Source organism: Pseudopipra pipra, chromosome 20 (assembly GCF_036250125.1).
Source record: "Pseudopipra pipra isolate bDixPip1 chromosome 20, bDixPip1.hap1, whole genome shotgun sequence".
Classification (NCBI taxonomy): Eukaryota; Metazoa; Chordata; class Aves; order Passeriformes; family Pipridae; genus Pseudopipra; species Pseudopipra pipra.
In genome coordinates, this window is record NC_087568.1 from 1,064,710 (window position 1) to 1,091,628 (window position 26,919).

The 26,919-nt window shown below is 59.9% G+C and overlaps 2 protein-coding genes across 3 annotated transcripts in view; one reads left to right on the plus strand and one right to left on the minus strand.

Annotated features, from left to right (window-relative positions):
* Window positions 1-20,857, plus strand: NR5A1 (nuclear receptor subfamily 5 group A member 1). Of its 2 annotated transcripts, none has more exons than XM_064676540.1 (7): window positions 1-446; window positions 2,425-2,543; window positions 2,969-3,110; window positions 6,928-7,568; window positions 14,524-14,643; window positions 15,284-15,431; window positions 18,935-20,857. In XM_064676540.1, the coding sequence occupies exons 2-7, from the start codon at window positions 2,442-2,444 to the stop codon at window positions 19,180-19,182; spliced, it is 1,401 nt and encodes a 466-aa protein (XP_064532610.1). In that variant the 5' UTR covers window positions 1-446; window positions 2,425-2,441; the 3' UTR covers window positions 19,183-20,857. The 2 variants fall into 2 exon arrangements, with proteins under 2 accessions (XP_064532610.1, XP_064532612.1); XM_064676542.1 differs by having other exon boundaries at window positions 2,428-2,543.
* The window catches only part of ADGRD2 (adhesion G protein-coupled receptor D2), a 24,671-nt gene continuing 18,407 nt past the window's right edge, over window positions 20,656-26,919 (minus strand). Inside the window, exons 24-25 of the mRNA XM_064676520.1 lie at window positions 25,528-25,558; window positions 20,656-22,405 (exon numbers count right to left, since the gene is read on the minus strand). Coding sequence (XP_064532590.1) covers window positions 22,398-22,405; window positions 25,528-25,558 — 39 coding nt within the window. The 3' untranslated portion in view covers window positions 20,656-22,397. The remainder of the gene's footprint in view (window positions 22,406-25,527; window positions 25,559-26,919) is intronic.

The window sequence follows — 26,919 nt, forward strand, 5'->3', positions numbered from 1 at the left end:
ACTCCCTGCCGCCCGCTGGTGCCCCCTGCTCCCTGCAGGGTCTCCCTCCCGGGGCGTGTTATCTGCTGTGGGGGTCCCACTTATCTTCGCTGTCACTTTCTAATGCTAGTTTATGGGCAGCGTTCTGTAGCTTAATTATGATGTTTTTCAGCACGGTCACGTGGCCACAGAAGCCAATAAGGCACCAAAGTGGGTCCATCCCATCTGAGCCTGGCCCCCATGGGGAGGAGATTGGCCGGTGTCCTGCTCGGGGCGGTGTGTGCACAGCCAGAGCCCCGACACCTTCCCGGCAGACACAGGTCCCATAAATCCCCCAGCCTGCCTCGGACAGGGCAGCAGTGCCCACACCCCACGGAGGCTCCTCGGGTCGCAGCTCCTGGCCGGTGGCCGAGCGAGGCTCTCCCGCCCGCCGGCCCCACACGCAGCAGCCGTGCAGCCGCCTCACGGTGAGTACGAGTCCGTGGGGGGAACCACGGTCGCCCATCCCGCCCTTCTCCCAGCCACTGCCGCCATTCCCTGTCACGGTGGCAGCCAAGGCCAGAGCTGGGGACACGGTAGGGCTTGGTGAGGAAGCGAGAGCCGAGTGTGGGCCTCCGCTTCCCGCCCCTTCCCCGCCAGCGGGTGTGGGGATGGCGGCTCTGCAGACCACGGGCAGCAGGGCGAGGCCTCACCATCGCCTTGGCCCCTCAGCCACACTGCTGCCCAGAAATGACAGATCCGGCTGCTGAGGGGAGGCCAGCCAGCGGTACTGGGGGCTCTGGTCACCCAAGGATTGGGTGTTGCCCATGGGAGCACAGGCAGCCCCCACACCCTGGAGGAAGCGTGGGAGGTGTCCGGGACCCCTCAACTCTCGATGCTGGCTGAGCCAACATCCCCCTCCAGCCCACACTGGCAGGGATCAGAGCCTTCGGCTCCGAGTTGCTTTTGCTTTTGTTCCTCGCAGTGTTTGCTCAGTTCTTCTCCCAACCCACAGCCCCTCCTGGGTTTGTCTTCCCGGATGGCAGGCCCTGCTCCATGGCTGCCCAGCAGCTCCCCTGGGAGCTCATGGCGAGTGTGGGGGCCATGGCCAAGGGGCTCTGCTGGTGGTGGCAGTGCTCATTCCCGGCCGTATGGCTGCCGACCCGCACCGTGGGCTGCTCTGCTCCTATTCTTAGCCCAGGCTCCAGTCCTGAGGGCTCTGGAGCGATGCTGCGCCGAGCCCGTTTCCTGTTTGCCGCTCTCCCTGCCAGTGCTGCTTCCTACACGCCGCACCCGCGGGCGGCAGCTGATGCGTGGGGCAAGCGGGGGGATGAGCCAGGCAGGATGAGATGAGTGGGATGAGTCCTGCAGGACGAGCCGTGCGGGATCAGCTGTGCGGGATCAGCCATGTGGGGCCATGAGCCATGGCTCCCCTTTGCAGGGCACTGCCGGCAGCACAGCCCTCGGTCGTCCAGAGCTCCAGACACCCACAGCCTCGTGCCCTCCTGTGCCACTGCCCAAGGGCTGTGCTGGCAGCAGGCTCCTGTGGGAAGGGCTCAGCTCCATGCCTCGAGCTCCCTATGGTGAAGTGCCTGGGCTGTGGCGTGTGGCCTGGGAGCGTCCTGATAAACAGGACATGCCCATAGCCAGGGTGCTCCTGTGCTGCTCTGCAGCCGTCATGGAACATTTCATTAAGAATCCCTAAGCATTGAATTGATCCCTGCTGTCTGACAGGCAGACCAGGATGCTGTTAGCAGTGGGTGCTCCAGGTGGGGTGGCTGGTGCTAGGTCTGAACTGTCATCTCCTTAGTAGTGGCCCCAGAGGAGGTGTCAGGAGCTGCTGCACATCCTGGTGCTCCCCACGCAGCTCTCCCTGGGCTGGCAGGGCCGGCTGGTGTAGGGTAACGGGTAGTTCTGACAAAGCCAGGGGTCCAGGGATGTGCACCGAGCAGAGCAGGCTCATGCTCAGACACGGTTAATTGTGCCCCAGTTCCCAGTGGATTGTGCCACTCTCAGGCCGGATATCCGGGGAGGCTGGGGGGCTTGTTGTTCCCCACAGATGATGCAGGGGAGCAAGGAGGGTCTTGTGCCCCTTCTCGCAGAGCGGTGGCCCCTGCCCGTCCCTGGGGGGATCCCCGGTGCTGCCGAGGCCTGGCCGAGCCGCTCCCCAGGCCGGCCGCCGCGTCCCCGGTCCCCGGGCCGGCGGGTCCCTCCGCCCCCGCCCCGTCCCCGCCGCCGCGAGCCGCCCGCTCTCCCAGAGGAGGTTCCCCAGCCCCGGGGGGCTGGCCGTGAGCCCGCACCAACATGGAGATGCTCTTCCAGGCGCTATAAAGAGCTCCGGCTCCCGCACCTGCAGCTCGGTCTCCGCTGCGCCCGCTCCTGCTCCTCACCCAGAGCCGGGGCTGGGGCCGCCGCCCGTCCCCTTCCCGTCCCGTCCCGTCCCTCTGACCGTGGCTCGTCCCGCAGCAGGGCCGCTGGAGGGGATGGACTATTCCTATGATGAGGACCTGGACGAGCTCTGTCCGGTCTGCGGGGACAAGGTCTCCGGGTACCACTACGGGCTGCTCACCTGCGAGAGCTGCAAGGTAGGATCGGCCGGGGCGTGTGGGGCCGGGGCTGCGGGGCCGGGGCTGTGCGGGGCCGGGGAAACGCGGCTGGGGCTGTGCGGAGCTGGGGCTGTGGGGGCCGAGAATGCGGGGCCGGGGAAGCGGGGCCGGGGCTGTGCGGGAAGCGCTGCGCGGGGGAAAGGGGGCAGGGGCTCTGTAGGGAGCGGGGACGTGGCTCTGCAGGGGCCGGGGCAGCGGGACCGGCCGCGGGGCTGCTCTCGCCCGTTTTCGTTAGCGGCGGATTCGCGCCCGGCGGCGGGAGAGGAGCAGCGACGGGAGCCCCGACAGCGGCGGGGGCGGCGGGACCCTCCGTCGGAGGCGGGTGGAGGGAACGGGGCGCTGACGCCGGGACGCCGGGATGCCGGTGCCGATGCCTCCCGCAATGCCGCCGTCCGCCGCCGCAGGGCTTCTTCAAGCGCACGGTGCAGAACAACAAGCACTACACCTGCACCGAGAGCCAGAGCTGCAAGATCGACAAGACCCAGCGCAAGCGCTGCCCCTACTGCCGCTTCCAGAAGTGCCTCACCGTGGGGATGCGCCTGGAAGGTAGGGACGGGCGGGCACGGCGGGGCGGGGGGCGGCGGCGGGGCCAGGAGCTGTGCGGGGACTGTGCGGGACTGTCGGGGACTGTCCGGGACTGTGTGGGGACTGCGAGGGGCTGTGAGGGACTGTGCGGTTCCCGGGACTGGTCGCGCTGTCCCCGCTGCCGCCGCCTCCCCGGGCCGGTCATTCCCGTCGCCGCTTCGATTCCGTTTTTCCTTTCGAAGTTAAGAAAAAATTCGTTTTTTCGCGTCGCCTCCTGCTTTTCCTTGTTTCGTTTTGTTTGAGTTTTTTTTCCCCGGGGTTTTGGCTGCTACGGCTTCAACTTTCCAGGATTTTTTTTTTTTTTGCTGGCAGGAAGGTTGAGAAATAGCAAATAAATTATTGTTTTCCTTAAGCACATAATTCCAGAAGCCGAGACTTAAGGAAAACGTTAAAAATGATAGGGCTCGCCATAAAACTGCCGCAGACCCACCACGAATTATATTTTTCCTCTCGGTGACATTTAATATAACGGATTTCTGACCCTCGAGGGGGCAATTCCAGCCCCACAGCCGCCACCTCTCTCCTGTCGGCGCAGTCGATCCCGGCATCAGAGTCGGGCTCCGACAGCCACGAGTCGCGTGTTGTGGCTTCTGCAGCGCTCAGCAAGCGGCAACGAAATATATTTGGGGGACAGGTCGTTCGCACGGGATGGCAGAGCAAACGCAGAGACAGAAGGAGCCCCCCCACCCCAGAGTCAGCCGCCCCCCCAGCTCTTCGCCCCTGAAATCGTTTGTGTTTTGCAGCGGGGGGAAACCGAACTGAGCCCCTCGCCGGCCGGGCTCAGCCCCTCGCTGGCCGGGCTCAGCCCCTCGCTGGCCGGGCTCAGTCTCTCGCTGGCCGGGCTCAGTCTCTCGCTGGCCGGGCTCAGTCTCTCGCTGGCCGGGCTCAGTCTCTCGCTGGCCGGGCTCAGTCTCTCGCTGGCCGGGCTCAGTCTCTCGCTGGCCGGGCTCAGTCCCTCGCTGCCCGGGCCCCCTGCGCGGGGCACAGCGCGGTTTATCGGAAAGTCCTCCGTGTTCTCTCCGGGCGGCCGCTCGCTCCGGGAGCGGGATGGGAGCCTGCGAGCAGCGGCACAGGAATAAGACACAACATAGAGCTGCAAAATCAGCCCCAGCAAACTCCCGGCGTGGGCTGGCTTCCAAAACAGATCCCAATTTCACTCTCCTCCCCGGGCTGGAGTTACTGGTGACCTAAATCACTCCGTACATGCTCTGGCAGCTTTGATCGATGTCTCAGGGGGATTTGGGTGCTGAGCAGGGGCTGGGGGCCCTGGGACAGTGGGCAGGGTCAGTGCTTGGGGTGCCCGAGGGAGACAGGCATGGCTTTTTATCCTTTCCAGCAGTTTTTGTCTTGCTCACTGTGGAGGTCCTTTGGTCCCAGGGCTGTCTCAAACAGCCTTTATTTGTTTCTTTTCTTGCTGTTGGTCCCTTAGCTGAGCTGGGCAGTCAGGGGGATCACCCAGCGGAGGGTGATATTTCTATGGAGTCATCTCTTTTGTGGTAAAAAACAGGGATCACTTCTCAGCTCCTAGTATTTTGGGGCAAGGCATCCGAGGTGATGCATTGGAGGTGAGTCTCCAGCTCCATAGAACAAGAGCAAGCCCGAGGTGATCGATTTTGGGGGCAGTGTTGACACAGGCCCCCCTCAAAGTGCCTGAAGGGAGGCCGTAGGGAAGCCCAGCCCGGGAGCAGCACAGCCCTGGCCCAAGGCTGCCCACAGCCCTGCTCAGCCCACGGGCACCAGCCTGGGCACCCTCCATGCCCCTGCCTGGGCAAGGAGAGGCAGAGCCTGGCCAGCAGCCTGCCCTAGCTGAGGGCTGCATGGGGGTGAGGGCAGGCGAGGCAGTGGCAGTGGGAACTGGGGCCTGCAGGGTGCTGAAGACCCCTCCTGCTGCCACGTGGGTGTGTGGCTTGGGGGTCACCTGGAGAGGGTTTTGGGGGGTGCTGGGGGTGAAGACTCTTCCTGGGTGGCTCCACTTGGGCCCTCTTGCCCTGGAGGTCGGGGCACATCGTTTCCTTCCTAGCTGCCAACTGGGACACAGCAAATGGCAAGTTGTTCTTGATCCCAAGTGTGGCACAAATGGCAGGAAAAGCAGAGCAGAAGGGAATTAAAAGGCCTCTTCTCCCTTTGTGTTCTTGCTGGGAGAGGGGAGGAGGTGTATGCGGCTGCCTGCAGAGGGTTTGTGAGACTGGACTGTGAGCACCTTGTGCTGTGGGGGGGGTGCAGGCAGCACCAGGGGGGTCTCTGCCTGTGCACCCTTGCCCAGGGCCATGGGATCCCTTTGGGATGCAGTTCCTGGGCATTGCTGGGCCCGACCTCAAGCAGTGGTGGAAACACATCACTTTGAGTGGGTGTGAGATTTGGGCTTTCGGTGTGCTCTGGCTCTGGGATGTGTGGCTGGGGCTGCCAGGCCTGCCTGTGCCAGCTCGGGCTGCCAGCCGTGCCTGCCCACAGGACACCCCGGCTTGGGTGTGCACAGTGCTGGCTGGGGCACCTCCCTCATGCCCCCAAGTCAGGAACTGCCCCGGGGCAGCTCTCTGCTGCCCAGAGGTGTGGGGGGAGGCTCTCAGGGGCGGGGGCCACAGCACCCCTCTCTTCAGAGGCTGCCGCTGGCTGCCCGCTCCCAGCGAGATGCTGTTTTCATGAATAAAGAATGAGGGAGGAAGCCAGGGCGGCTCTCCTGGGAGCACATTCCTGCTCATCCTGGAAATGCTGCTGCTCCCGACCGCCTTTCCAGCCTGCCTGGGGAGCACTGGGGAGGTGCTCGGGCTCTCCGGGGGGGCTGGCTGCGCGCCCCAGGATAAGTAGGCGAAAGAGAGGCAGAGGTAACAGCTGAGACACAAAGCGAGACCCGCTGGCTGTCAGCAGGAACACGAACTAGCGGAGGGTATTTTGCCTTTGATGCTCAGCCTGCGAGCTGCTCTCGCTGGCTCACTCCTCTGTCCCTCTGCGCTGCCGTCCAGCTCCCAGCTCCCGGCTTCCAGCGACCTGAGGCTCTTCCAAGGGGTATGTCAGGGCAGCAGCCCCTGGGAGCACAGCAAGGCAGTGCAGAGGGACAGGCTCCTGCTGCAGAGAAGCACCTGCTCCCTTGATTGTTGACATATTCGTGGGTTTCTTTCAGTGTTCAAGGGGAACATCTGCTTTGCTGCAGCCAGGGCACTGCGATGGGTCCTCGGAGTGACTGTGCCAGCGGGATGCTCCAGCACAGCCCCTCGGCGAGGCTGTACCCACAGGGCTGGCAGCCTCCTGCCCAAGGCCAGGGTGAAGTGCACCCACTGGGACCTGCCGGCCATGCTGTTCGAGAAAGAGGGAGAGATTTGCAGAAAAGCAGCACATGCATCCTGGATGCAGGGAACCAGGGTCCTGAGGGGGCTGTGGGGTCCCAGGCTCTGCAGAAACAAGGAAATCTCAGGGCTGGTCCAGCGTCAGGAGTTGTTAAAACGAAAGTGGACGTCAAACCCCCTCGTCTGCTCAGGCTTCAAGGGCTCTCCTCTCAGTTCATGGGGGATGGAATCCGCTTTATCCCCCACCTTGTTTTATAGTTAAAGCCAAATGTCTTTTCCTTTTCTGCAATTCCCAGAGGCTCTGAGAGTAACATCAGCTGGGCTGAGTGGCACAACCTGCTGTCCACTTTGTGGGAAGGTCTTCCTGGTGCCCCACAAACCCTTTTCACCATCAAGCCGTGTGTGTCCCCACCCCCCCTTTTTCTCTGTGCCGTGTGGAAGACCTGGTCTTCCTCTGTGAGGATTCTCTGCAGCCTCTGCCCTCTCTCTGTCCCCAGCTGTCCGTGCAGACCGGATGCGCGGAGGGAGGAACAAGTTTGGCCCCATGTACAAGCGGGACCGTGCCTTAAAGCAGCAGAAGAAAGCTCTGATCCGTGCCAATGGCTTCAAGCTGGAGACGGTGCCTCAGATCATGTCCCCGGTGCAGAGCGACTACAGCCTGTCCTCCACCATCCACAGCATCCACGCCATGTCCAAGACGCTGCCGCCCAACCCCGCTGCCCTGACGCCCGTCGACTACGAGCGCAGCCCCTACGGGACGCCCTCCCTGGGAGTGACTGTGCCCGGCCACGCGCCGCTCCCCGGATACCACTACCCCTCCTTCCCCAACCGCACCATCAAGTCTGAGTACCCCGACCACTACACAAACGTGCACGAGTCCGTGCCCGCCTACGTGTACCCAGAGACCTACCCCAGCAGCTCTCCCCCCGACATCCCCGAGGTCATCCTGAAGCTGCTGCAGCTGGAGCCTGACGAGGCCCAGGTGAAGGCACGGATACTGGCCTGCCTGCAGCAAGAGCAGGGCAAGGGCCGGCACGAGAAGCTCAGCACCTTCGGCCTCATGTGCAAGATGGCCGACCAGACCCTCTTCTCCATCGTGGAGTGGGCACGGAGCTGCATCTTCTTCAAGGAGCTGGAGGTAGGAGCCCGGCAGCGGGGAGGGAGCTGCTCTGGGCGGGCGATGGGGGGCAGGCAGGACTGAGGCTGCCATGCCGTGAGGATGGGGTGCTGCTGTGGGCAGGACCGAGGCGGAGATGCTGCGAGGGCAGGGTGACACCCGTGGGCACAAGCCTGGTGCTGTCACAGCAGATCTGCTGGCACATCCCCGTCCCACTCCCGGCTCCCTGCACGGCAGGGCTGGAGGCACCGGGGCCCAGCTGCGGTGCCGGAGCGATTCCCACTGTCGCGTGGGGCTAATGATTTCAGATTCATCACGGCAGGGGCAGGTGTGGAGGCAATCGCCGGCAGAGTGACTGCGGTGTCAAGCTCAAGATATAATTGAAAAATGTAACGTTGAGGAATTATAGTTGAGACAATTCTCTCCTCTGCCTTTAGGAGGAAAATCGATGTGGTCAGGTGGGTCCTATTAGCGCCAGGCAGCCGGGGCAGGGCTGGCTGGGGCAGGGACACCACCGAGCCCACTCGGGAACCGTATCTGCTGCTGGCAGCCCATGAGTGTGCTTGGCTGGGGGACGTGCAGCTGAGCCCCATCCTGCCGGGACACCCACTTAGCAAATGCCCCTGAACATTTACTGGACCCAGCCTAGCAGGGCTGGGGCAGCCTCTGCCATCCTGCACACCTTGCCAGGCTTTCAGACATTTTCCATTCATGTCCTGCACTGACCAAGTTCCCAAACTGGTGCAAAAATGGGAAAGAAAATTTGTGTCGTGGCCAAAACCCAGAGAGCCACGTCCCGAGGCATCTGAGAGACATGGGTGCCTTCTAGTGCTTTCAGTGTGAGGCTCTGCTGCCTGACTCTGGCCAAAATCACCTTCTTCCTGTGGGGCTGTGGGGATGGTGCTGTGGGACAGGACCAGGCTCTTCCCTGTGCCATGGTGCCAGGGGCGCCACGGGGCTGAGTGTGGCCAAGCCTCACAGCTCAAAATAGTCCCCAGCTGCCAGAACAGTGTCAGGAAACGGCATTGTGGGGGTGGGTTGGGCTCGTTTCAATCATATCAGTGTCCAGCCTGGATTTTGGGAACAGGGTGGTTGTTGTTTTCCAGGAGATATTGTAAACAGTGTAAATTCAGTTCCCGGCTGTATTGCTGTGTAGCCTTGTAACTCCATTGTTAGCCTGATTGTGCCACCAAAATAGGCTGTTTCTGTGTGAATCCTTGTTGGTGGGTGCTCCTCCCACCGTTGGGCTCTGGGGGGGATGGCAGTGCCAGAGGTCTCACCTGGGCAGGGGCAGCTGTGTCCTGCCAGGAGCGGGTCATGTCCCCTGCCATGCCCAGGACATGGGGTTCGGTGCTCAGGGATGGGAGCTCAGCTGGGATCCGCATCCGTCTCTGCCATCTCAGGGGCTCGTGCATTTTGCCTTCATCCACATGGTGATTGTGGAGTGCATTCCCAGCACTTTGCAGGGCCAGGGACTCCAGGACACCTCGTCCCACTCTGGCTCCAGCGGGGGAACGCAGTGTCGCCGTCCTTGGCTCCCTTCCCTGCGCTGACTCTGCGGCACAATGGGGCAGGTCCAAACCCCAGCACAGAGTGGAGGTGCCCAGGTCCCCCAGGCTGGTGCTGGGGCTGCCCTCTGCCCCCCCAGCACGGTGCAAACTCCCTGGTGCAGGGTGGTGGCTTCTCCCTGGAGAGAGCAGCCGGTGGGAAGGAGTAGGTTTGAGATCTCGAGTCCCTGCTCCTGCAGGCACACGGGCAAACGGCTGCTGGGGCAGTAAACGAACTCCTGCCAGTTCAGGGTTTATGGCTGTGCCCTAAAGCCAGCACAGAGGGACATGGCAATCTCTGAGATCGATGGCCACTGCTGCAGGCAGTCCCTGCTGGGTGCTTGGGGTTCCTCAGAGCAGGGATGCCAGCAGCCCTCTCCATCCCCTGGGAAGGTCTGTGTGAAAGTGAGGGCGCCCAACCCCAGCAGGGATGGGCTGTTGGCCGAGGCCAGTGCAGGGATCCAGGCTGGAAGGGCACTGTGCTGGGATATTGCTCCAGGCACCGTGCAGGGCTCACATCACACACAGGGGGTGCAGGCAGGTGAGAAGGGGGGGTGCAGGCTGATGACCCCATCATGCCATGCCCTGCCTGAACCCTCCCAGCACTCATGTGCTTCCACAGGACTGTCTGCAGATAGATAGCTGGCTTCGATCCAGGGCCTCTGAGGGGGCCTGGAGAGGAAGGAGAAAACTCTCAGGGACATGGGGACCTGCTGGCTCATGCCTGGCCAGGATGAGCCTTTGGTCCCTGCCCAAGGAGAGTGGGAGCAGGTTTTCCTGGAGCTGGCCAGTCTTGTTCCCATTCTCATTCCTGGCCCAGCAGTCTGGTGAAGGGCAGACTGGGTGCTTTGCCCTCTCCTCCTGACGGGGTGGCTGGGCTGGGAGATGTTGGGGAGAGGCCCCTCGGCTCCGCCGCTGCGCCCGGGGGAGGAGGGGGCCATGGGCTAAATGGCCTCTTGACATCGGCTCACACGCCACGTCCGCCCGCAGGCGCGGGGCAGTCAGATTGAAAACAGATTTAACTTCCCAGATATATCGTTTCATTTAAGGGCCAGTAATTCTGTCAGTCTGCCACTGACAAACGAGGGTCCCCATGCCAATCCGCCGGGAGACTGATGTCGCGGCGCTCATCTCGTGTCACCAGGAGGAGAATTACGGACTGCGCTGGCCTTCGGAGGCAAGACTAATAACGCTGTGCGGCAGAGGGGGATTTGGGGGCCCGCTTGTTTATCGAGGGCCGGCCAGGCAGCCGCGGCGCGAGGCCGCGCGGGCGGAGGTGGAAGAGGTCAGCGCTGACGCCCATAAATACGAACTTTAACTGAGTCTAGATGAGATGTGTCAGGACTGAGGGAAGATTTGCAGCATCTCTTCAGGAAGAAAAATATGGGCCGGGGGTGAAATATATTTTGTTGGGTCGTGAGTCTCAGGCAACTTTGTCCTTTCAGATGTAATTTTTTTATATATATATGTGGAGAGAGACAGACAGAGAGATGTGCACGCACACATATATGTGCTCTTGTACACTCACACTGTGTCTGGTTTTGGAGTGGTTTATGCACATGTCTTGCACAGCCTGGTTTATATAGGTGTCACTGCCATACCTACATATCAATATTGTGCACACAGGGTTGCAGTGACCTTTAGATTGGGATGAGCAGCCAGGAATGTTAAACAAATTGCCACGGTTTCAGCCCGAAGGCCAGGCTGGGCTGGGTGTACAGAGGGTCCCTGTGCTGCTAGAGGGGCACGGCACAGCCACAGGGTGGTGGGATGATGCTGACCTCCTCCTTGGCCCCTTCGTGCCACGGGGCTGGGGCAAACTGCCCTCCCACCCACAGGCAAGCCCCAGTGATGGGGGGATGCTGAGGGCAGCACCATTCCCACAGACCAAGGGGTCCCTGAGGTTGCTGGGTCTGTCTGCTGGGCTGCTCTCCCTCCGTCCTCGTCAGAGATCTCAGAGCCACTACGAAGCCTATTCGCAGTCAGTTGCTTCTCTGCCTTTAGCATGTGTGGGTCATCTTGACCCCATCTCCTGGCCAATGGCCAGACCGTTTTTGGCAGATTTAAAATCTCCTTCTGGTCATGGATGCTGCAGCAATGTTTAGCATCCCATGCACTGGGGGAAAAGTGACGCTTCCCCTTCCTGTGGTGTCCTGGCCAGCACAGCCCTGCCTGCAGAGCCATGGTGCTCGTGCAGCCTGGGCCACAGCAGCATGGGAGCCAGCAGGGAGACGAGATTCTGGTCTTGCTGCACTGGTTTTGATGGTTTTTGCTTTAAGCTGCCCATCGTGGTGGTATCTGGGCAGGGGGATGGGGACATGCATTCACCATTAACACCTTGGGCTTGTGTGAGGTTTCCATTGCAGGTGGCTGGTGGACATTAATTCACTTTCTCACTTCTCGGTAGCTGAGGTGTTGGGTCCTGCTCACACCCAGTAATTGCTGGGGCTCGGGGCACTGACGTGTGTCCTGCACCTGTGTGAGGGTTGTGGGACAAATCCTGCACCTGAGATCTGGGTGGAGGCCTGGAGAGCATCTGTGGGCAGGAGGCAGGTCGGGGGCATCGGAGCACTCCTCGTGCCTGTGTCTGGGGATTGATGTCCTGGGACCCACTCAGGGCTTCCTGTCAAAGCAGAACTTCTGGTGCTCACTCTGCTTCCTAACAGAGATGCTGGAGGGCAGCAGTGGCACCCAAGGTGGGGGATGCCCTGAGCCAGCTGTGCAGGGAACAGTGAGCACAGTGGGGCTGCACTGTCCCCACATGGCCTGGGAACGTTTTGGGAGCCCCAACACTCCCAGGGGCTTCCTCACCTCACACCTGTGAACCCACAAGGAGGGTTGTAGGAGTTTAAAACTACACCCACATGCAGATCCTGCAGCCCTTGCCTGGGCAGCATCACCCCTGACTCTGCACACCCTCCCTCCCCTCTGGCACCATCCTAGACCCTTTCCCACAGGGAATTGCATTTTCTGTAGGTCACAGCCCATCAGAATTCCCGGTGACAGGGGATTGCTCTCTCAGCATGAGGTGGGGGGTGCGTTTGCTGCGTGTTTTGTGAATGGGTTATAAATACTTGCTTTAAAAAAAAGGTAAAAGTTGCCTCTCAAAGACAGCTTGCATTAGGCCCTTGATAAAGCACTCCGTGGAAAAGCCTTGACATTAAAAGAGGAAGATCCTTTGCTTAACTTTTAACGGGGAGTGTGTGTGTGCTGCCGCCTCACCACGAGGATTGATTGCCTCTGAGTGCCCCTCCATTAGCAGCCCTCTGCTCCGGGAGGCCAGGCCAGGGTGGGGGACAGCCAGGTGACCCCCAGCCAGACCCCCTGCAGCAGAGCCACAGGCCAGAGCGGGGCCGTGGGCCCTGCCTGCTGCCACCCAGCCTGGGGCACAGGGACCCCCAGCTTGGTGCTGGGGACCTCTCTATGGCCCCCAGCCCTGACTGGCGCACTGAGCCCCCAGCCCACCCTGTCGTGCCCCCCCCCCCCCTCACCCCCCACGCCACGGCCGTGTGGCTCTGGTGCACTGCGACGCTCCCAGGGAGCACCGCGGCACAGGGGTGTGCTGGCAAGGGAGCAGCCATGCAGCAGCCACACAGGGTGACATGTGCTGCTGAGGGGCTGCAGGGGGGGAGCAGAACCCCCCCGCAGAGTTTGGCAGGAGCCGATCAGCAATTTTTGAAGGAAGAAAAGATTTCAAAATTGTCGAAGTGCTTTCTTTTGGAAAAGCTAAATTTTTTTAGAACTTTTCTCGAGGCGAAACCTTCTGTCTGTCCCTTCTGGAGCTCATCTCGCTCAGGAATGAGGCACAGGAAGGAGCTTCCAAAACAACGCCCCGGCTCAGCCGGAGCGGAGGCGCTCGGCACGGTGCGGGAGCGTGCAGCTGGGCTGGCAGGGAGCTGTGCACCGGGACCCCAGCGCCCTGCCAGGGCCACGAGCCTTGGGGCAGAGGTCACCACGGATGCAGAAAATCTCTGCTCTGTTTTGGTGCAGAATGAGCTTTTCCCCAGGCCTTTGTTCAGCTGCTGAACAGGAGCCTCACAGCCTGAGCTGCTGGGCCACAGACCACGGCTCCTTGGCTGGCCTGGGCGATGGGGCAGCAGCCCCCTGTGCCCCCTGCCCTCCCTGCAGTGCTGGGCAGGAGTGGGTGCTGCAGCCCCACCTCGCTGCCTTCCCACCCCATCCCCTCCCCGTGCTGCCGCAGGACCCGCTCTGACCACCCACTGCACTTGAGAGACAAATCCCGGCGGCTCGCGGCTCGCGCCGGCTCTGAGGCTCTGAGACCATAAAGCTCTTTCTCATCTGGCTTCTATTCCTTTTGCAATCTCCCAGTGCCGGTTTATTGCAGCCTCTTCAGCAAAACGAGGGCATTATCCAGCCCTGTGATGCTGCATCTGTCTTCCCTCTATTAAAGGGGGAGCACAATGGCCCTGCAGAGCTCAGCTGCTGGCACTGGATTTGCTCCGCAGGGAGGTAGTACCTTAATCCCAGCCCTTTCCCTACACCAGCCCTGCAGGAGAGGGGGGGTCCAGGCAGGACAGGAGTTCAGTTCCCTGTGGAAAGGAGTTGAGGTCTGGAGAAGAGCAGTGCTGAGGGGATGAAGCTGGTGACTCATGGTGGTTTTCAGCAGGGTGGTGGGAAGGCAGCTGAGCTCCCCGTGCCGGGGCAGGAGTGTGCCCCATGTTCTGACACAACTCTGGGTACAGGGGCCTGGCAGAGCTCTTAGATCTGCCAAATGCAGCCGTTGGCTCTGGCAGCTTGTCCTGCCAGTCAGTGGTGCTGCCTGCAGTCCCTGGCACCCTGCAGGACCTCTGGGGACCCTTACTGCTTGTGTCCTGGCTCGAGCTCCTCGCAGGGGCAGCCTCAGGTGTTCCTTTGGCCTGTGCCTGCAGGTACACACAGCACGAGTGTCAGTGTGCACGTGACCACGCGTGTTGGTGCGTGGGCAGGGGCTGGGCTGGCAGCTGCAGGGCACAGCGATGCCCCCGCTCCCCCACGGCACTGCTGCCCCCCCAGAGCCGCCATCCCCGCGGGGAGGCGAGCATGGGCACGGTCTGCTTTCGTTTAAAAGTATCCAGAGGGACTGCCTGGACACACAGGCCCTTTGTGCAGCCGCTGCACACCCCTCCTGCAGTCATTTTGTTAAAATTTGTGTGCAGTTTGGGGAGGTTGTGCCTGGTGGGGGAAAACCAGTGCTGATAAGAGCCAGCAAGTGCCACTGAAACACACTGAGCTGCTTTGAAGCCAGCTCTGCACAGCCACCTGCCCCTCTCCTCCCCTCCAGCTCAGGGTCCCCCTTTCTGGGATGCAGCTCCAGCTCTCCCTGCTCATCCAAGGGGCCCCCCTGCCATGGAATGTGTGCCAGGTGCTGGGTGGGTGCTGTGCAGTGCAGTGTGGTGGGTCTCAGCCATTCTGCTCCCGCTCCCTTTCAGGTGGGTGACCAGATGAAGCTGCTGCAGAACTGCTGGAGTGAGCTGCTGGTGTTTGACCACGTCTACCGGCAGCTGCAGCACGGCAAGGAGCACAGTGTGCTGCTGGTCACCGGCCAGGAGGTGAGCAATGGCCCAGGGACTGTGCTCTGCAGGGGTGGGGGCTGGCTGCGGGCACGGGGAGACTTTTTTCTCACTTCTGGCCCAGTGTGGCCAACCAGGCATAGGGCACGTGGGGTGGTTTGCTACGCTATGGGTCTGCTTGTGCAGAAGGTCCCATCCCATCCCATCCTGTCCCGTCCCGTCCTGTCCCGTCCCACCCCACCCCACCCCACCCCACCCCATCCCATCCCATCCCATCCCATCCCATCCCATCCCATCCCATCCCATCCCATCCCATCCCATCCCATCCCATCCCATCCCACCACGCAGCTCCCGGTTCTGGAAAAATATATTTTGTATGGAAAGATCACCAGCCCTACCCATACTCTCAGAGGTAGGATGTGAAGAGGGGCCCCTTCCTTCCCTAGGGGTGGCTTTTGGAGATGGGGTGCCTACAATGTCAGCACCCCATGAAGGGCCCGCCTGTTTGAAATGAGGTTCCCGTTTCACCCATTGGCCTTTTCTTTGACACCCCTCATTCTCAGTGGGCACTCAGGGCCAGTTCCCAGTTGGTTCCCAGCTCTTGCTCTGTGTGGGGTTTCCTGCAGCAGGTTATGTGGGACTGGGGCTGCCAAAGCTGACGCCGTCCCAATCCCCGCAGGTGGACATGTCAACCATCTCAGCCCAGGCCGGCTCCATCCTCAACACGCTGGTGCTGCGGGCGCAGGAGCTCGTCCTGCACTTGCACTCGCTCCAGGTGGACCGGCATGAATTCGTCTGCCTCAAGTTCCTCATCCTCTTCAGCCTTGGTGAGCACTGCTGCGGGGGCACTGGGACGAGGGGCAGCCACTCTCAGGGGGGATGGCCATGCTGGGGGCAGGGTCCTGAGGGGTGGGAGCAGAGCAGGAGGGAGCACACACAGCCCAGGGTTTGGCTGTGTGATGAAGGGGCTTTTAATGAGGCACCAGGAGCCACGGTTGGGACCTGTTTTTCCCCCTCGGATCCGAAATGTCTCCTGCCACGGGCTGGGCTCTGCTCCAGCTGCAGGGGACACTGCCATCCTGTTGTCCAAGTGGGGCCTGTTTTGGTCACTTGCCCATCAGGCCAGGCAGGGACACAACTGCTGATATGGCTGTGGCAAAACAGTTGTGTTGACAGCGGCGGCAGCGGGCCGGGCCCGCCGTATCTCCCGGGATTTGCGTCACAGGGCCCGAGCGCCGCGCTGGGACGGGCTCGTGTGCTCCTGATTAGGCTCAGCCTGGAGCCCGTGGCCGGGCCCAGGCGGTGGGTTCACACACTCCCACCTCACCCAGACTAAATAACACCGAGCTGCAGGCGCTGTTGGCAGAGCCTGAAACCTCCCTGGGGTGGCACAGCGGCTCAGCTCTGATCCTGCCCTGCTCCAACGCTGCTCCTGCCACACTCTGGCCCCACTCCCACCCCCCTCCCACCCTGGCCATCCTGCCCACACTGCAGGGAGCATCTCCACATACACTGCAGCTGGGGATGTGCCTCCATTCCCTGCAGGCTTCTCCCCGAGGCAGGGGTGCCCAGGGTAGTCCCATGGGAGGGATCTCAGCCTTTGGCAGGGCAGTGCAGCTGTGGGTGGTGCTGAGCCCCACAGGGACCCCAAGGGTGCCCAGCTGCCATCATTACAGGTGCTGGCACCTTCCCCTCGGTGGCAGATCTCCTGTCCCGGCATGAGGCCCGTGAGGGGCTCCTGTGGCTGCCGCACTCCTGGCTCACGGCCCTGCCACTGCAGCTGCCTCCCTTCCCACACCTGCTCAGTGGCTGATGCCTGCACCCACCGGACGGGACAGGAACTGGCATCTCCCCAGGGAAGCTGGGGTCCCTGCAGCGTCCGAGTGCTGGTGCCGGGATGGTGAGCCCAGCTTGTGACAGACCTGTTTCCATCTCTGTTCTTGTTCCTATCCCAGCCCATCCCTGCCCCAGTGCCTTAGTCTGTGCTTGCACTTCTCCATCCATGAGGTCCTATCTAGGGACCAGGGGCGGGAGCCACGCTGCCATCCCGTTCTGCACCTGCGGCATCTCCTCCCTCAGCTTTCTTTTCCTCTGGAGCTGTTTTGAAATCCAGAGAAACAAGATGCGATAATTCACTGCTCGAACAGTGATAAGGTGGGGGACAAACAGTGCCCGGGCTGGGAAATGAAGGAGCTGGGGGGGCTCCGAGCCGGGACCTTCCTCGGCCACTGCCCTGAAGGTTCAGCACCAGCAGAGCTGTGTCCCCACCGTGCTGCCTGTGTCCCCTCTCGCCCCCTTGGCACGGCACAGCGAGCAGGAACAGCGTCCACCCCCATGGCTTCCCTGGAGCAGTGGCTTTCAGGGAGGGTGTGGAATCCAATAGCTGTGTTTTCCCATACATCATTTTGCCCCAAATGCAACTTTTTCTCTCCATATTGCAGAGCTCACTTGGAGTAATTTGCCCTTCGCAGGCTCAGCTGTAGAGGACGGGACTGTGTATTATGTGCAGGATGTAATTGCCTTTAACAAGAGAATTTCCACATTTACCACTCTGCCACAGCGCAGTCAAAGCCAAGCCCTGCTCACAAGAGCTGCCATTTGAGTTCTAAATAGATTTCTCTCCTGAGCAGGTAAAGAGATTTAATTAAAATTAGGGCTTCTCAAAATAGCAATATTTATGAGGACGGCACAGGTTAGCTTTGTTCTACAGAAGGGCTTAATAGAGCCTTAATGGATTGACCTATCATTCGATTTCATGACTTACATTCATGAAGCAGCTACTCTTGGGGAGGGGAGGAAGAGAGGCTTTTATAGCCCACATTCCCTTAAGCGTTTGCAATTTATCAGCAGCTTCTCCCAAACAAAAGGAGCTGTGAATAGGAAGAACACTTGAGGGCATAGAAATAATCCCAGGCATATCTGTATGTGTGATGGGAGGCTTTGTCACAGGACAGTCTTTGCAACTGCTGCAGTGTCTCTAAATGAAGTGAGTCAATGTTATTTGGACAACATTCTTTATTCCTTGCAGGAATGAAAAGATTATTCAAATATTCAATTAAACAGTGAATAGGGTCTTTCAGAGAACCAGGTGAGTTCATCGAGTAGAACTAGCTATTGTTGAGCCAACTCAGGGGATAGATTTGACATTTATCAATATAACTTCTTTTTTTTTTAATGACATGCACAATAACCTTATGCAGATAAAGAGATTTCGTAACAAGAACCCGGATAGGAGGAGACAATAGGAGCAAATGTGCCGCCCAGTGAAAAGGGAAGGGTGATCTGATAAAGTGCATCCTGGCACAACCTGTGCCCTTTGTGCCTGCACCCACAGTGCCTGTCCTGGCTGTGGACATGGCCGGAGCCTGGGGCTCCCTGGGGGCTCACAGTCCCCCTGGCTCTGCCTCTGCTCCCTGGGGGCTCTGCACTCCCCCCAGCTGCACCTCTGCTCCCCAGCCCCTGCCCCTTGGGGCTCCTGGCTTTGCTGGGCTGCAGCAGCCTTGGGTGCCGTGGTCCTTTCGAGGGAGCCCTGCGGGGCCAGGTAGTGGGAGGGGGCCAGAGACACCCCCACCCAGTGGTGCGGGGGTCCCATCTGCTCCCTCCTACTCAGACAACTCCGTCACCAGCACTGCAGTCTGCCCTCCCACATGTTGCTCAGCCCTCTGGGTTACAGTCACAGGTTGTCTCCGCAGTCACAGGAGACCACCCCTTCCCTGTGGCTGTGCCTGCCCCAGCTCCTGCAGCTCTGCCTTCAGGACTGCAGCAGCCTCTTGCTGCCAGACCCTGCCTGCACCTTGGTGCCACTGCCTGCTGTGCTGCTTCCCACCCTGCTGGCAGCAGAGCTGGCAGTGGGATTATGGGAAGCTGCTGCAGCCCTGGTGAGGCGTGGAGGATTAGGGTTTCTAGGCTGGTGAGCCTGGTTGCCACATTGGAAAGACCAGGTTTATCGGGGAATTAATTCAGCCGCTTCCTTGACCTTCAGGAATTAAAGGGGGCTGATGGCAGCGGCTCCCAGTGGGCGAACACAGCTGGCAGCACCTTCTGGCTTTGCCTCTTCCTGGGCAGTGAGGGCAGGGGGACACCAGTCCTGCTGCCAGGGGGTTTGGAATCTGTCTTCAGCATCAGGGGAGACTTGGGAGGCAGAGCAGAGACAGGGAGTCCATGGTGGGACAGGGATGGGGCACGAGACTCTTCCTGCACTGTGTTTTCCTGCATGAGGAGCATTGACCCAGGAGCATGGGTCCCTCCTGGCTCACCCCAGCACAGCACGGCGTGGGTGGGGCAGACACATGAGCTTGGCACCATTTCATCCTCCTCCTCCTCCTTGCAGATGTGAAGTACCTGGAGAACCACACGCTGGCTAAGGATGCCCAGGAGAAGGCCAACGCGGCGCTGCTGGAGTACACGGTGTGCCACTACCCCCACTCCACGGACAAGTTCCGCCAGCTGCTGCTGTGGCTGGCGGAGGTCCGGGCGCTGAGCATGCAGGCAGAGGAGTACCTGTACCACAAGCACCTGAGCGGGGAGGTGCCCTGCAACAACCTCCTCATCGAGATGCTCCATGCCAAGCGGACTTGAGCGTGGCCGCCAGCACGACCCGGCGCAGCCCCAGAGCCGCCGCTGGCGCAGCAGGGGCAGGACTGGTGCCCGGGGCTGGCTGCCTTCCACCCTGCCTTCCTCAGTGATGCTATTTAACCTCTGCTATTGGAAACGTCCCAGGTGGTTTAACACACAGCAAGGATGGTTGAGGCTGCAGGGCCGTGGGCTCGGCTGCTGAGCTGCCCCGTCGGCCGCGCTGCCCCAGCTCCACTGCACGCCTGGTGCCTGAGCCTGCCACTTACAGACCTGACTCAGCAGCACCAAGGAAGGGGAAAGCCTGTCCCGGCTTTTCTCCTATTTCTGCTCCTCTCCTGCTATCCCTACCAGCTGTTTCTTCACCTTCCCAGCCCTGCCCCATGTCTCAGGGCCCGTCGTGCACAGGGCAGGGGAGAGGTGAGGTGAACCCCCTCCAGGCTGTGGTTTTGTAGTGCTTGGGGCGTCTCCAGGCATTGGGGGAGCACACGGAGGAGCCACACAGAGCGCTGGGGCTGGGCTGGAGGGGTTGGCCCTATTCAGTCCTGTGACCCCAAGGTGCACATGCTGTGTCCCACCACTGCCCCGGGAAAGCGAGGGCAGGCAGGGGTGGGCAGTGCTGAGTCCTCAGCTGAGGTTCGTTTTCCCAGTGCCTGCTGGTGCTGGAGGCAGCAGTTGTGGCTTTGCAGGCCGTGGCAGCCGCAGTGCCCGGAGCCCAGCTCTTGGGCAGCACAGCTCTGTCCTGCCCCAGCTGACGGTGGCAGAGCAGCCGGGCAGGAGGGAGGTGCAGGCACGTGCCCAGGAGCCTGGGGAAGCTTGGCGAGCTCTGCAGCCCCCTCCCTGCATTTACTGGTCCAAGTACATGGGCAGGGAGGAATAAGGATTTTCCTGCACTTCGTGTTGGGCCCCCACACCCCCTCCTGTGGTCTGCCGTGTCCCCAGGGGACAGCAAATGCTGTGGCGAAGACACAGGCAAAGAGCTCTCTGTTCCTCTCCCATCATGGGACAGGACTGGGAGCACTGGGGGCCGCAGCCCCCCGAACTGGGACATGCTGGACTCTGACTGCTGCTTTCTCTCCATCTCAGCCATGCTCTTGTCTCCTCTCCTCTCCTCTGCCCCACCAGGCAGCCCCTGCCCCGGCCCGACCCTGGCTCCGTGGGCTCCTCCCGCACGGCAGGGGCTGGCCAGGTTTGCTCCCCAGGGTGGGGGGTCTCCCTGTCCCCAGGGCGGGGGGTCTCCCTGTCCCCAGGGCGGGGGGGTCTCCCTGTCCCAGGGGCCGTCACCCGCCGTGGCTCTGCAGAGCCGGTGCCTTGAGGAGCCACAGAGGCTGCACCCGGAGCCGCGTGGTTTGTGAAGCTTGTTAGATGCAGAAGAGTATGTTTGTCTCTGCTTTAACACCTTTGTGCATTTTCCTCCTGAAGTCTGTGGTTTGGTTTCACCTTCTTCTTTTTGTGAACTTAAAGAACTGGAGAAAATGGTTTGGGAGGTAAAGATGTTTTATTTTCAGAAAATGAAAAGTGTCCTTAAGTGTCTCTCTCTCTCTGTCTCTCACATCCTTTTCTCCCTCTCTATCCTCCCCTTCCCCACTACTCCCCTTTCCTTCCCAGGCAGAAGGTTACCAACTTCCTTGTCAGGAGCAAACCACTGTAATAAATTTTGCAGTTCATTTAAAAACACAAACTTCGTCTTTTTTGACTGTCTTTCTACCCCTCCTGTTGGTGTTTCCCCAGCTCCCCATGGGCAGAGGAGCAGTGCTTGGCTCCTGGTGCCCACTCCTAGGGTGCTGCCTGTCTTTGTGGGCCCGGGGCCACTGTGGCTGCGGGATTCAAGGCATCGGTGCCTCAAGGTCTGGTAAAAAGTGCTGCAGGGAACTGCCATAGTGACTCTGAGCGTGCTTTTCAAGTGAGCTAACAAATGGCAACATTTATCTTAGCAATTATCTTAGACTTGGATTGCTCATGTAGCTCTTGGTGGTTACCATGGCCCCTGGCGTGGCACACACCATGGCAGGGAGCAAAGCCATGGCAAAGCACAGAGCTCTGCCACAGCCTCTGACATAGATGTGGTGACTGTCTGTAAGATTTCGGTGCTGGGGGTGCCCCAAGGCCCACCCCTCCCCGACTCTGGCAGCTGGAGGTGCTTGGCTGACTCCAGCCAAGTGACATCCACACACCAATCCCACCTCCTGCCCAGCAAAGGGCAGCTCGAGGGCTGCAGAGCCCAACACGTAAACACAGGCTGGGCAGCACACGCTGTGCTGGGATCAGGGAACACGGGGAACACAGGGCAGGGCACAGGGGAGTGGGCAGTGCCCTGGTCCTTGCACTGCAGCCAAACCCCTTTGCTGTGCTCAGCTGCACAGAGCCACTGCATGAGCCCCTTCCCTTGGACACAGTGCAACAGGGAGAGAAGGTTGCCTTTAAAATCAGCATTTACTGTCATCATAATCAGCAAAAACCCACCACGTTGTCTGTGCTCTAAACACTACAGAGGTAACAGGAGAACAGGGAGGGAAAACAGAACCCAGCTGGGAGGGGCCACACCAGCCAGGCAGGAGCTCGGGCAGGAGCCCAGGCAAGAGCAGGGAGAGGATTTTTGTCATAAACAGCAGAAGATGCTATTGATGTCAGCTGGTTTAGAAAAGGCCTGGAGCCAGCTGCTGGCTTCCCTAGTGCATGTGCTTCTTATGCAGCCTGTCCCCAGCCCTGCCCTGGCGCAGTGATGTGCTGGGCTGGCAGTGGGGCTGGGGAAGGCAGCCGTCCTCGCTGGCACGGAGCATGGGCATGGCTGCCACGGGCACAGCTGGGCTTGTTCCCACCCCACTGCTCCAGGTGCCCAGGCTAAATGAGCTCTGTTAGAAGCAGCAACAAGTGCACACAACCACGCTGCCAGTGCTGCCAGTGGTGACAGTGACATGGGGCACTCCCCAGGCCAGCCTTGGCTGCCCCGGCAGAGGCTGCATGAGCCACAGGGACCCCCAGCACAAGTCCCTGCTGTTGGCTGCACACCCAGGAGAGGAGCAGAGCCATCAGCAGCAGCAGACGAAACCCCACGAGACCCCACAGTACCCCAGTCCTGCCTTGGTTTCACCTGCACATGCTGCTGGGGAGAAGTGCAGGTAACAAGGACAGCCCTCCGGGGAAGCCAGTTCCTCCAACCTGCCGTCCTTCCCAACTGTTGGAAAACCCTCAGTGTTGTAGGCTTGTCACCCAGAAACTTCTCAGAAACCTAAAGCAAAAGAGAGACAGTCTCAGCTGTGTTGGCAGCAGGGGGAGGGCAGGGGTCCCTCCCAGGGCAGTGGGAGCATGAGCGGGGTCCCACAGCACAGGGGCAGAAAGCACAGCCCAAACCTGCCTCAGGACAGAGCAGCGGGTGGAGGTGGCACTGGTCTGGCACAGCCTGTCACTGGCAGAGCTCTGCCATCCCAGAGCCCCCCCTGCCCCTTTGGGGTCTCTGTAACACGGTCCTTAGGGCAGGGAGCCAAAGCAGCAGCCATGTACAGGGCCATGGCTGTAGGAGAAACCTTCCCTGCTCAGTCACCAGCCTGAGCACAGCACCCGCTGCTGAAAGCATGGGAGGATGAGCTTTAAATGGGATTCAATGGAAATACCAGCACTGCCATGGCAGGAAACGCCGATGGCAGACAGGCTGCACCTCCTCCACAAGGGACCCGCTGCCCATCGGGAAGGACCGTGGCACCAGCAGTGATCCCACCACAGGGCAGCCCAGCAGGGGCGGCACAGGGGGGCCCTGTGCTTCTCCCCACGACACTCAGGCGTTTGCCTGGCTTTGAATCCCAAAGACTCATAAATTCCTTATATTCTGAAACCAATCTTTTTTAACGCAATACAGCGAGAGTTGCAGAATTACTCAGTATCGATCAGAGGAAGGCTGGGCCGTGGAGACAAGATCCACGTTGCTATGTGTGGCTTAGCAACATATAAACGTATTCAAACAGAATAATGAAATTATCGTGGGGAAACAAAGCAGCCATCACTTGAGGAGATGGAGGATGTGGAAGCCTCTTGGAGCCCTTGTTTGCCAAGACAAGGAAGATGGGGCTTATTGTTTGTGCAAATATGTGAGCCCCCCCAGCCAGCCCCTGCTCACAAAAAGGGTGCAATGAAGGCAGCAGCACTCGCTGCACAGGGCAGCTCTGTACAGCTGGGCTGGAGCTTGTTACTGAAAATACTCTATGAGCTGAGCCCTCGTGGGGGGTGCCCAGATACTGGGAAGGGGAGACCCCATGCCTGCCTCTGGCCCCAACCACGCTGCAAAACTCCCCATTTCTCTGGTTCTGAAATTAGCATGGGATTTACCTGGGTTTTATCCACCCTCTTCCTCATCTCCTACCTCCCCATGGACCCACTGGCCATCTCTTGAGCTGGCAGTCAGTGCCATGCCCACAGCTCTAGAGGAGCATGGCTGAGGCCCTGGAGTAGACAAGAGCTGCACCCCAGTCCAGATCCAGCACAACTTCCCTGGGAGATTGTGAGCACACCCATGGACTGTCCCCAGCTCTCCCCACTGCCCTGAGGGGCAGCTGGCTCTGCCAGAGGATCTGCTGCTGGCAGCACCATTTTCATCAGAGTGGGCTGGCAACTTTGAAATAAAGATACCTGAGGAAAATATGTCTCTTTTCATTAAACAATTTGGGAGACAACAACTAGAAGAGGGGATGATGTCTGAGCTGAAATGATCTGTCCCTGTTCATCAGCAAGGTCTTGTTTTTGGATTTGCTGACCCTGGCATCTCTTACCCAAGATCTCCACAGCACCTTGCTCTGTGAACAAGCTGTGAAGGCAGAGGCTGAGCTGCCCTGGAGTCCCCCAGGCACCCCTGCAGCTGGGTGCTATGGCCTTTTATTATCTGCTGTAATGGCTGGAAGCACTTGTGGCTGAGCCCGGAGCGGGGCCGGCACCGGCGCTGCGCCGCACACGGCTCCACTGCACGAGTGCACAGAGGAGAGCTCTTCTGGTTCAAGATCTTCTCCTTCACCCCGGGCTGAAGGACTGCCCAGCCACGGGTACCTTGGCCCTGGGGCCAGGGGGAGCAGCCGCTCGGGGGCTGGTGGGGGTGGGCGTGCACAGCACTCCCTGCACAGCACTCCCTGCACAGCACTCCCTGCACAGCACTCCCTGCGCATGCTGCGGCACATTTACTCCTGGGTGCCACATTTCTGCCTTTCTCATGTGTCCACTGGGAGGAGGAAAGCTGCACTGCTTCTGGGTGGCATCGTCTCGAAAATAGTCTGAGGATGCCCTGCTTAAACACTTCATGTGGATCAAAATCAGAAACCTGCTAATGCACTGCTTCCCTTGACAAAAGAAAATATCACAATGCAGAAAAAATATGATCATTCCTCACTGCTCTGTCTGCCTGAGGGGCCCCATCCAGAGGCTGCACTGGCAGCACTGGGAGTGCCCAGCAGCTGTTGGTAAAGAAAATAAAGCTAAATATGCTCCATTTGTCTCTTGAGGAGCTGCAGATTTGCCCAAAGCCAGGCTGGGAAGCCGAGGAGGGAGCAGGGAGCTGTGGCTGGCTGGCCTCTCCCCAGTGCTGCTGTCGAGCAGAGGTCTGGGGCTTAGGAGGGATTTCTGGTTTTAATTTTACCCACCTCCATGGTGACATTGGCCTTTCTACAACCTGAAACAGAAGATGCTAAATGGTTGCTTTTAAGCTCATAAATCCAGCTCTGTCTGAACACCCCACCTTCCCTGGCTTCCCTTCTTTGGGATCATGGCACTCCCAGGACCCACCAGCACTTTCTGCCACAGCCGCTGGTTTAAAATACCCCAGGGCAGCAAAGAGCTGCTGCCACCCCTGGAAGCAGCCCCGTCCCTGCCCAGCAGCAAGGGCAGGTCCCTGCTGCACCCCAAGGAGCTGTGCTGGGTGGTGCAGGCAGAGAGCTCAGCATCAGGTACCTGCAGGTCCCCCCTGCCCCTCTGATGCCTGTCCATGCCTGTGACCCACAGCTCTGCTGGCACAGAGGAGCCCAGGGAGCCAGTGGGCAGTGAGAGCTGGCCCAGATGGGCAGCAAGAAAGGTGCAGAGACATGGGGAGAAACCAGGGGGGTGCCCAGAGACAGGCACCCTCAGCTGAGCCACCAGTGCTGCCGGGACAGGCAGTGCCACTGGCAGAGCTGCTGGGGCTCCATATTCCCCCCCCTCTCCCTCATCTGTTCAGATATCCCACCAGCCTGGCCAGGACAGGACCCACCAGGGCAGTTTGGAAATAAAATGATTCTTGAAGCCTGAGCAGAAACCAGCTACTCTCTGGGCAGCCCTCCACCACACAACCCAGCATCAGCAGTAACAAAAATGACGGAAAATGATGTAGGCAAATGTTACCTGAGGATTTGAATGCTGTCAGCTCTACGGCCTGAAAGAGGGGAGAACATGTGTTAGCAGAAGGTGCAGGTCTGACTGCTTTGCTGCTGGTCACCCCTCACCACACGCCCTGGGGCCAGGCAGGGCTCCCCAGCACTGTCCCACCCCTGAGCCACCACCAGGCTGGGAACCAGAGCCTTCATCCCTGCCCCGAGGGAAGGGCCCCTGGCAGAGCTGCGCCTCTCAGCAGCCGTGAGCTGGCACCCCGCTCCACACACCCACTCTAGGGACCCTTCCAGCCCTGTGGTGACCCACCAGGTTGGACAGCATCCTGGAGACCACAGGAGAATCCAGGAAAGGAGGAGAGGGAAGCTCTGTCCCTCAGTGCTGTGGTGGAAAGAGCCTGCACAGTCTGTGCTTAGGGGCTGGTTAATGCTCTGGGAGATGTGAAATTCCTATTCCCAGTCCAACAACAACAAATATCACCAAACAACATTTAAAAAAGCTGAAACACGAAGAACATCTCGTCTGTGTTTGTATCTTCACTCGCTCAGTGTTTTGTCATTTTAAGTGTTTTCAAACGTTTTTAAGTAGCTGCTTCTCTTCATCCAAACTATTGTGCAGCTGCCAGTGACATTCTGAATCCGCCGCTCCTCCAGCGAGTGCCATGACTCACTGAGCTGGGGAGCAGGGAAAACAGCCCTGGCTTATATAAGTGACGAGCACCGACAGCAGCCCCTGTGCAGGCAGAAAGCAGCCCCCAGCCAGCACGGGGTGGCACCACGCAGGGCACAAGTGTGCCCACCACCCCTGCGGTGGGGCTGGGGCCGGGACGGACCCTCCCAGTGCCAGCCCAGCACCAGGGGCTCACACCGACCCCGCAGGGGCACCGGGAGCTGCCGTGGCACCGACACTGGCACCGGCACAGCCTCAGCCCCGGCTGCACCCACGGTAGGCAAAAAGGAAACAAGCACATTAAAAACATGTTTATGCAGCAAAGATACAGCAAAGCCCTCGGTGACCCTCACATGGTGGGAAGCACTTTCTGTCTTTGCCTGCTCAGAAATGCCACGGCCTTGGCATTTAGGAGATCTGCTGTCTCCTAATGCCCCTGCCTTAGGGAACTCGGGCCCCTGGGCTAATCCCTGCGTCCCACATCTCACATCTGGTGCCAGGAGCTTAGCCCTGGCCCCAGTTCACACAGCCAGCACCTGGCTGGCTGGGAAAAGCATCACCTGCTTCCAAGTCCTGGTGTTGTTCAGCACACGGGGAGGAACAGCATTAACCACAATATAAATCATGAGAGATGGAAATATGGATTTTATTGAGTGGCTTCAAAATGATATGCCAGCTATAGAAGTATTATCTATTGGATAAATAAGAGCTGTCTATGTGACACAGGTTTTCAAAGGA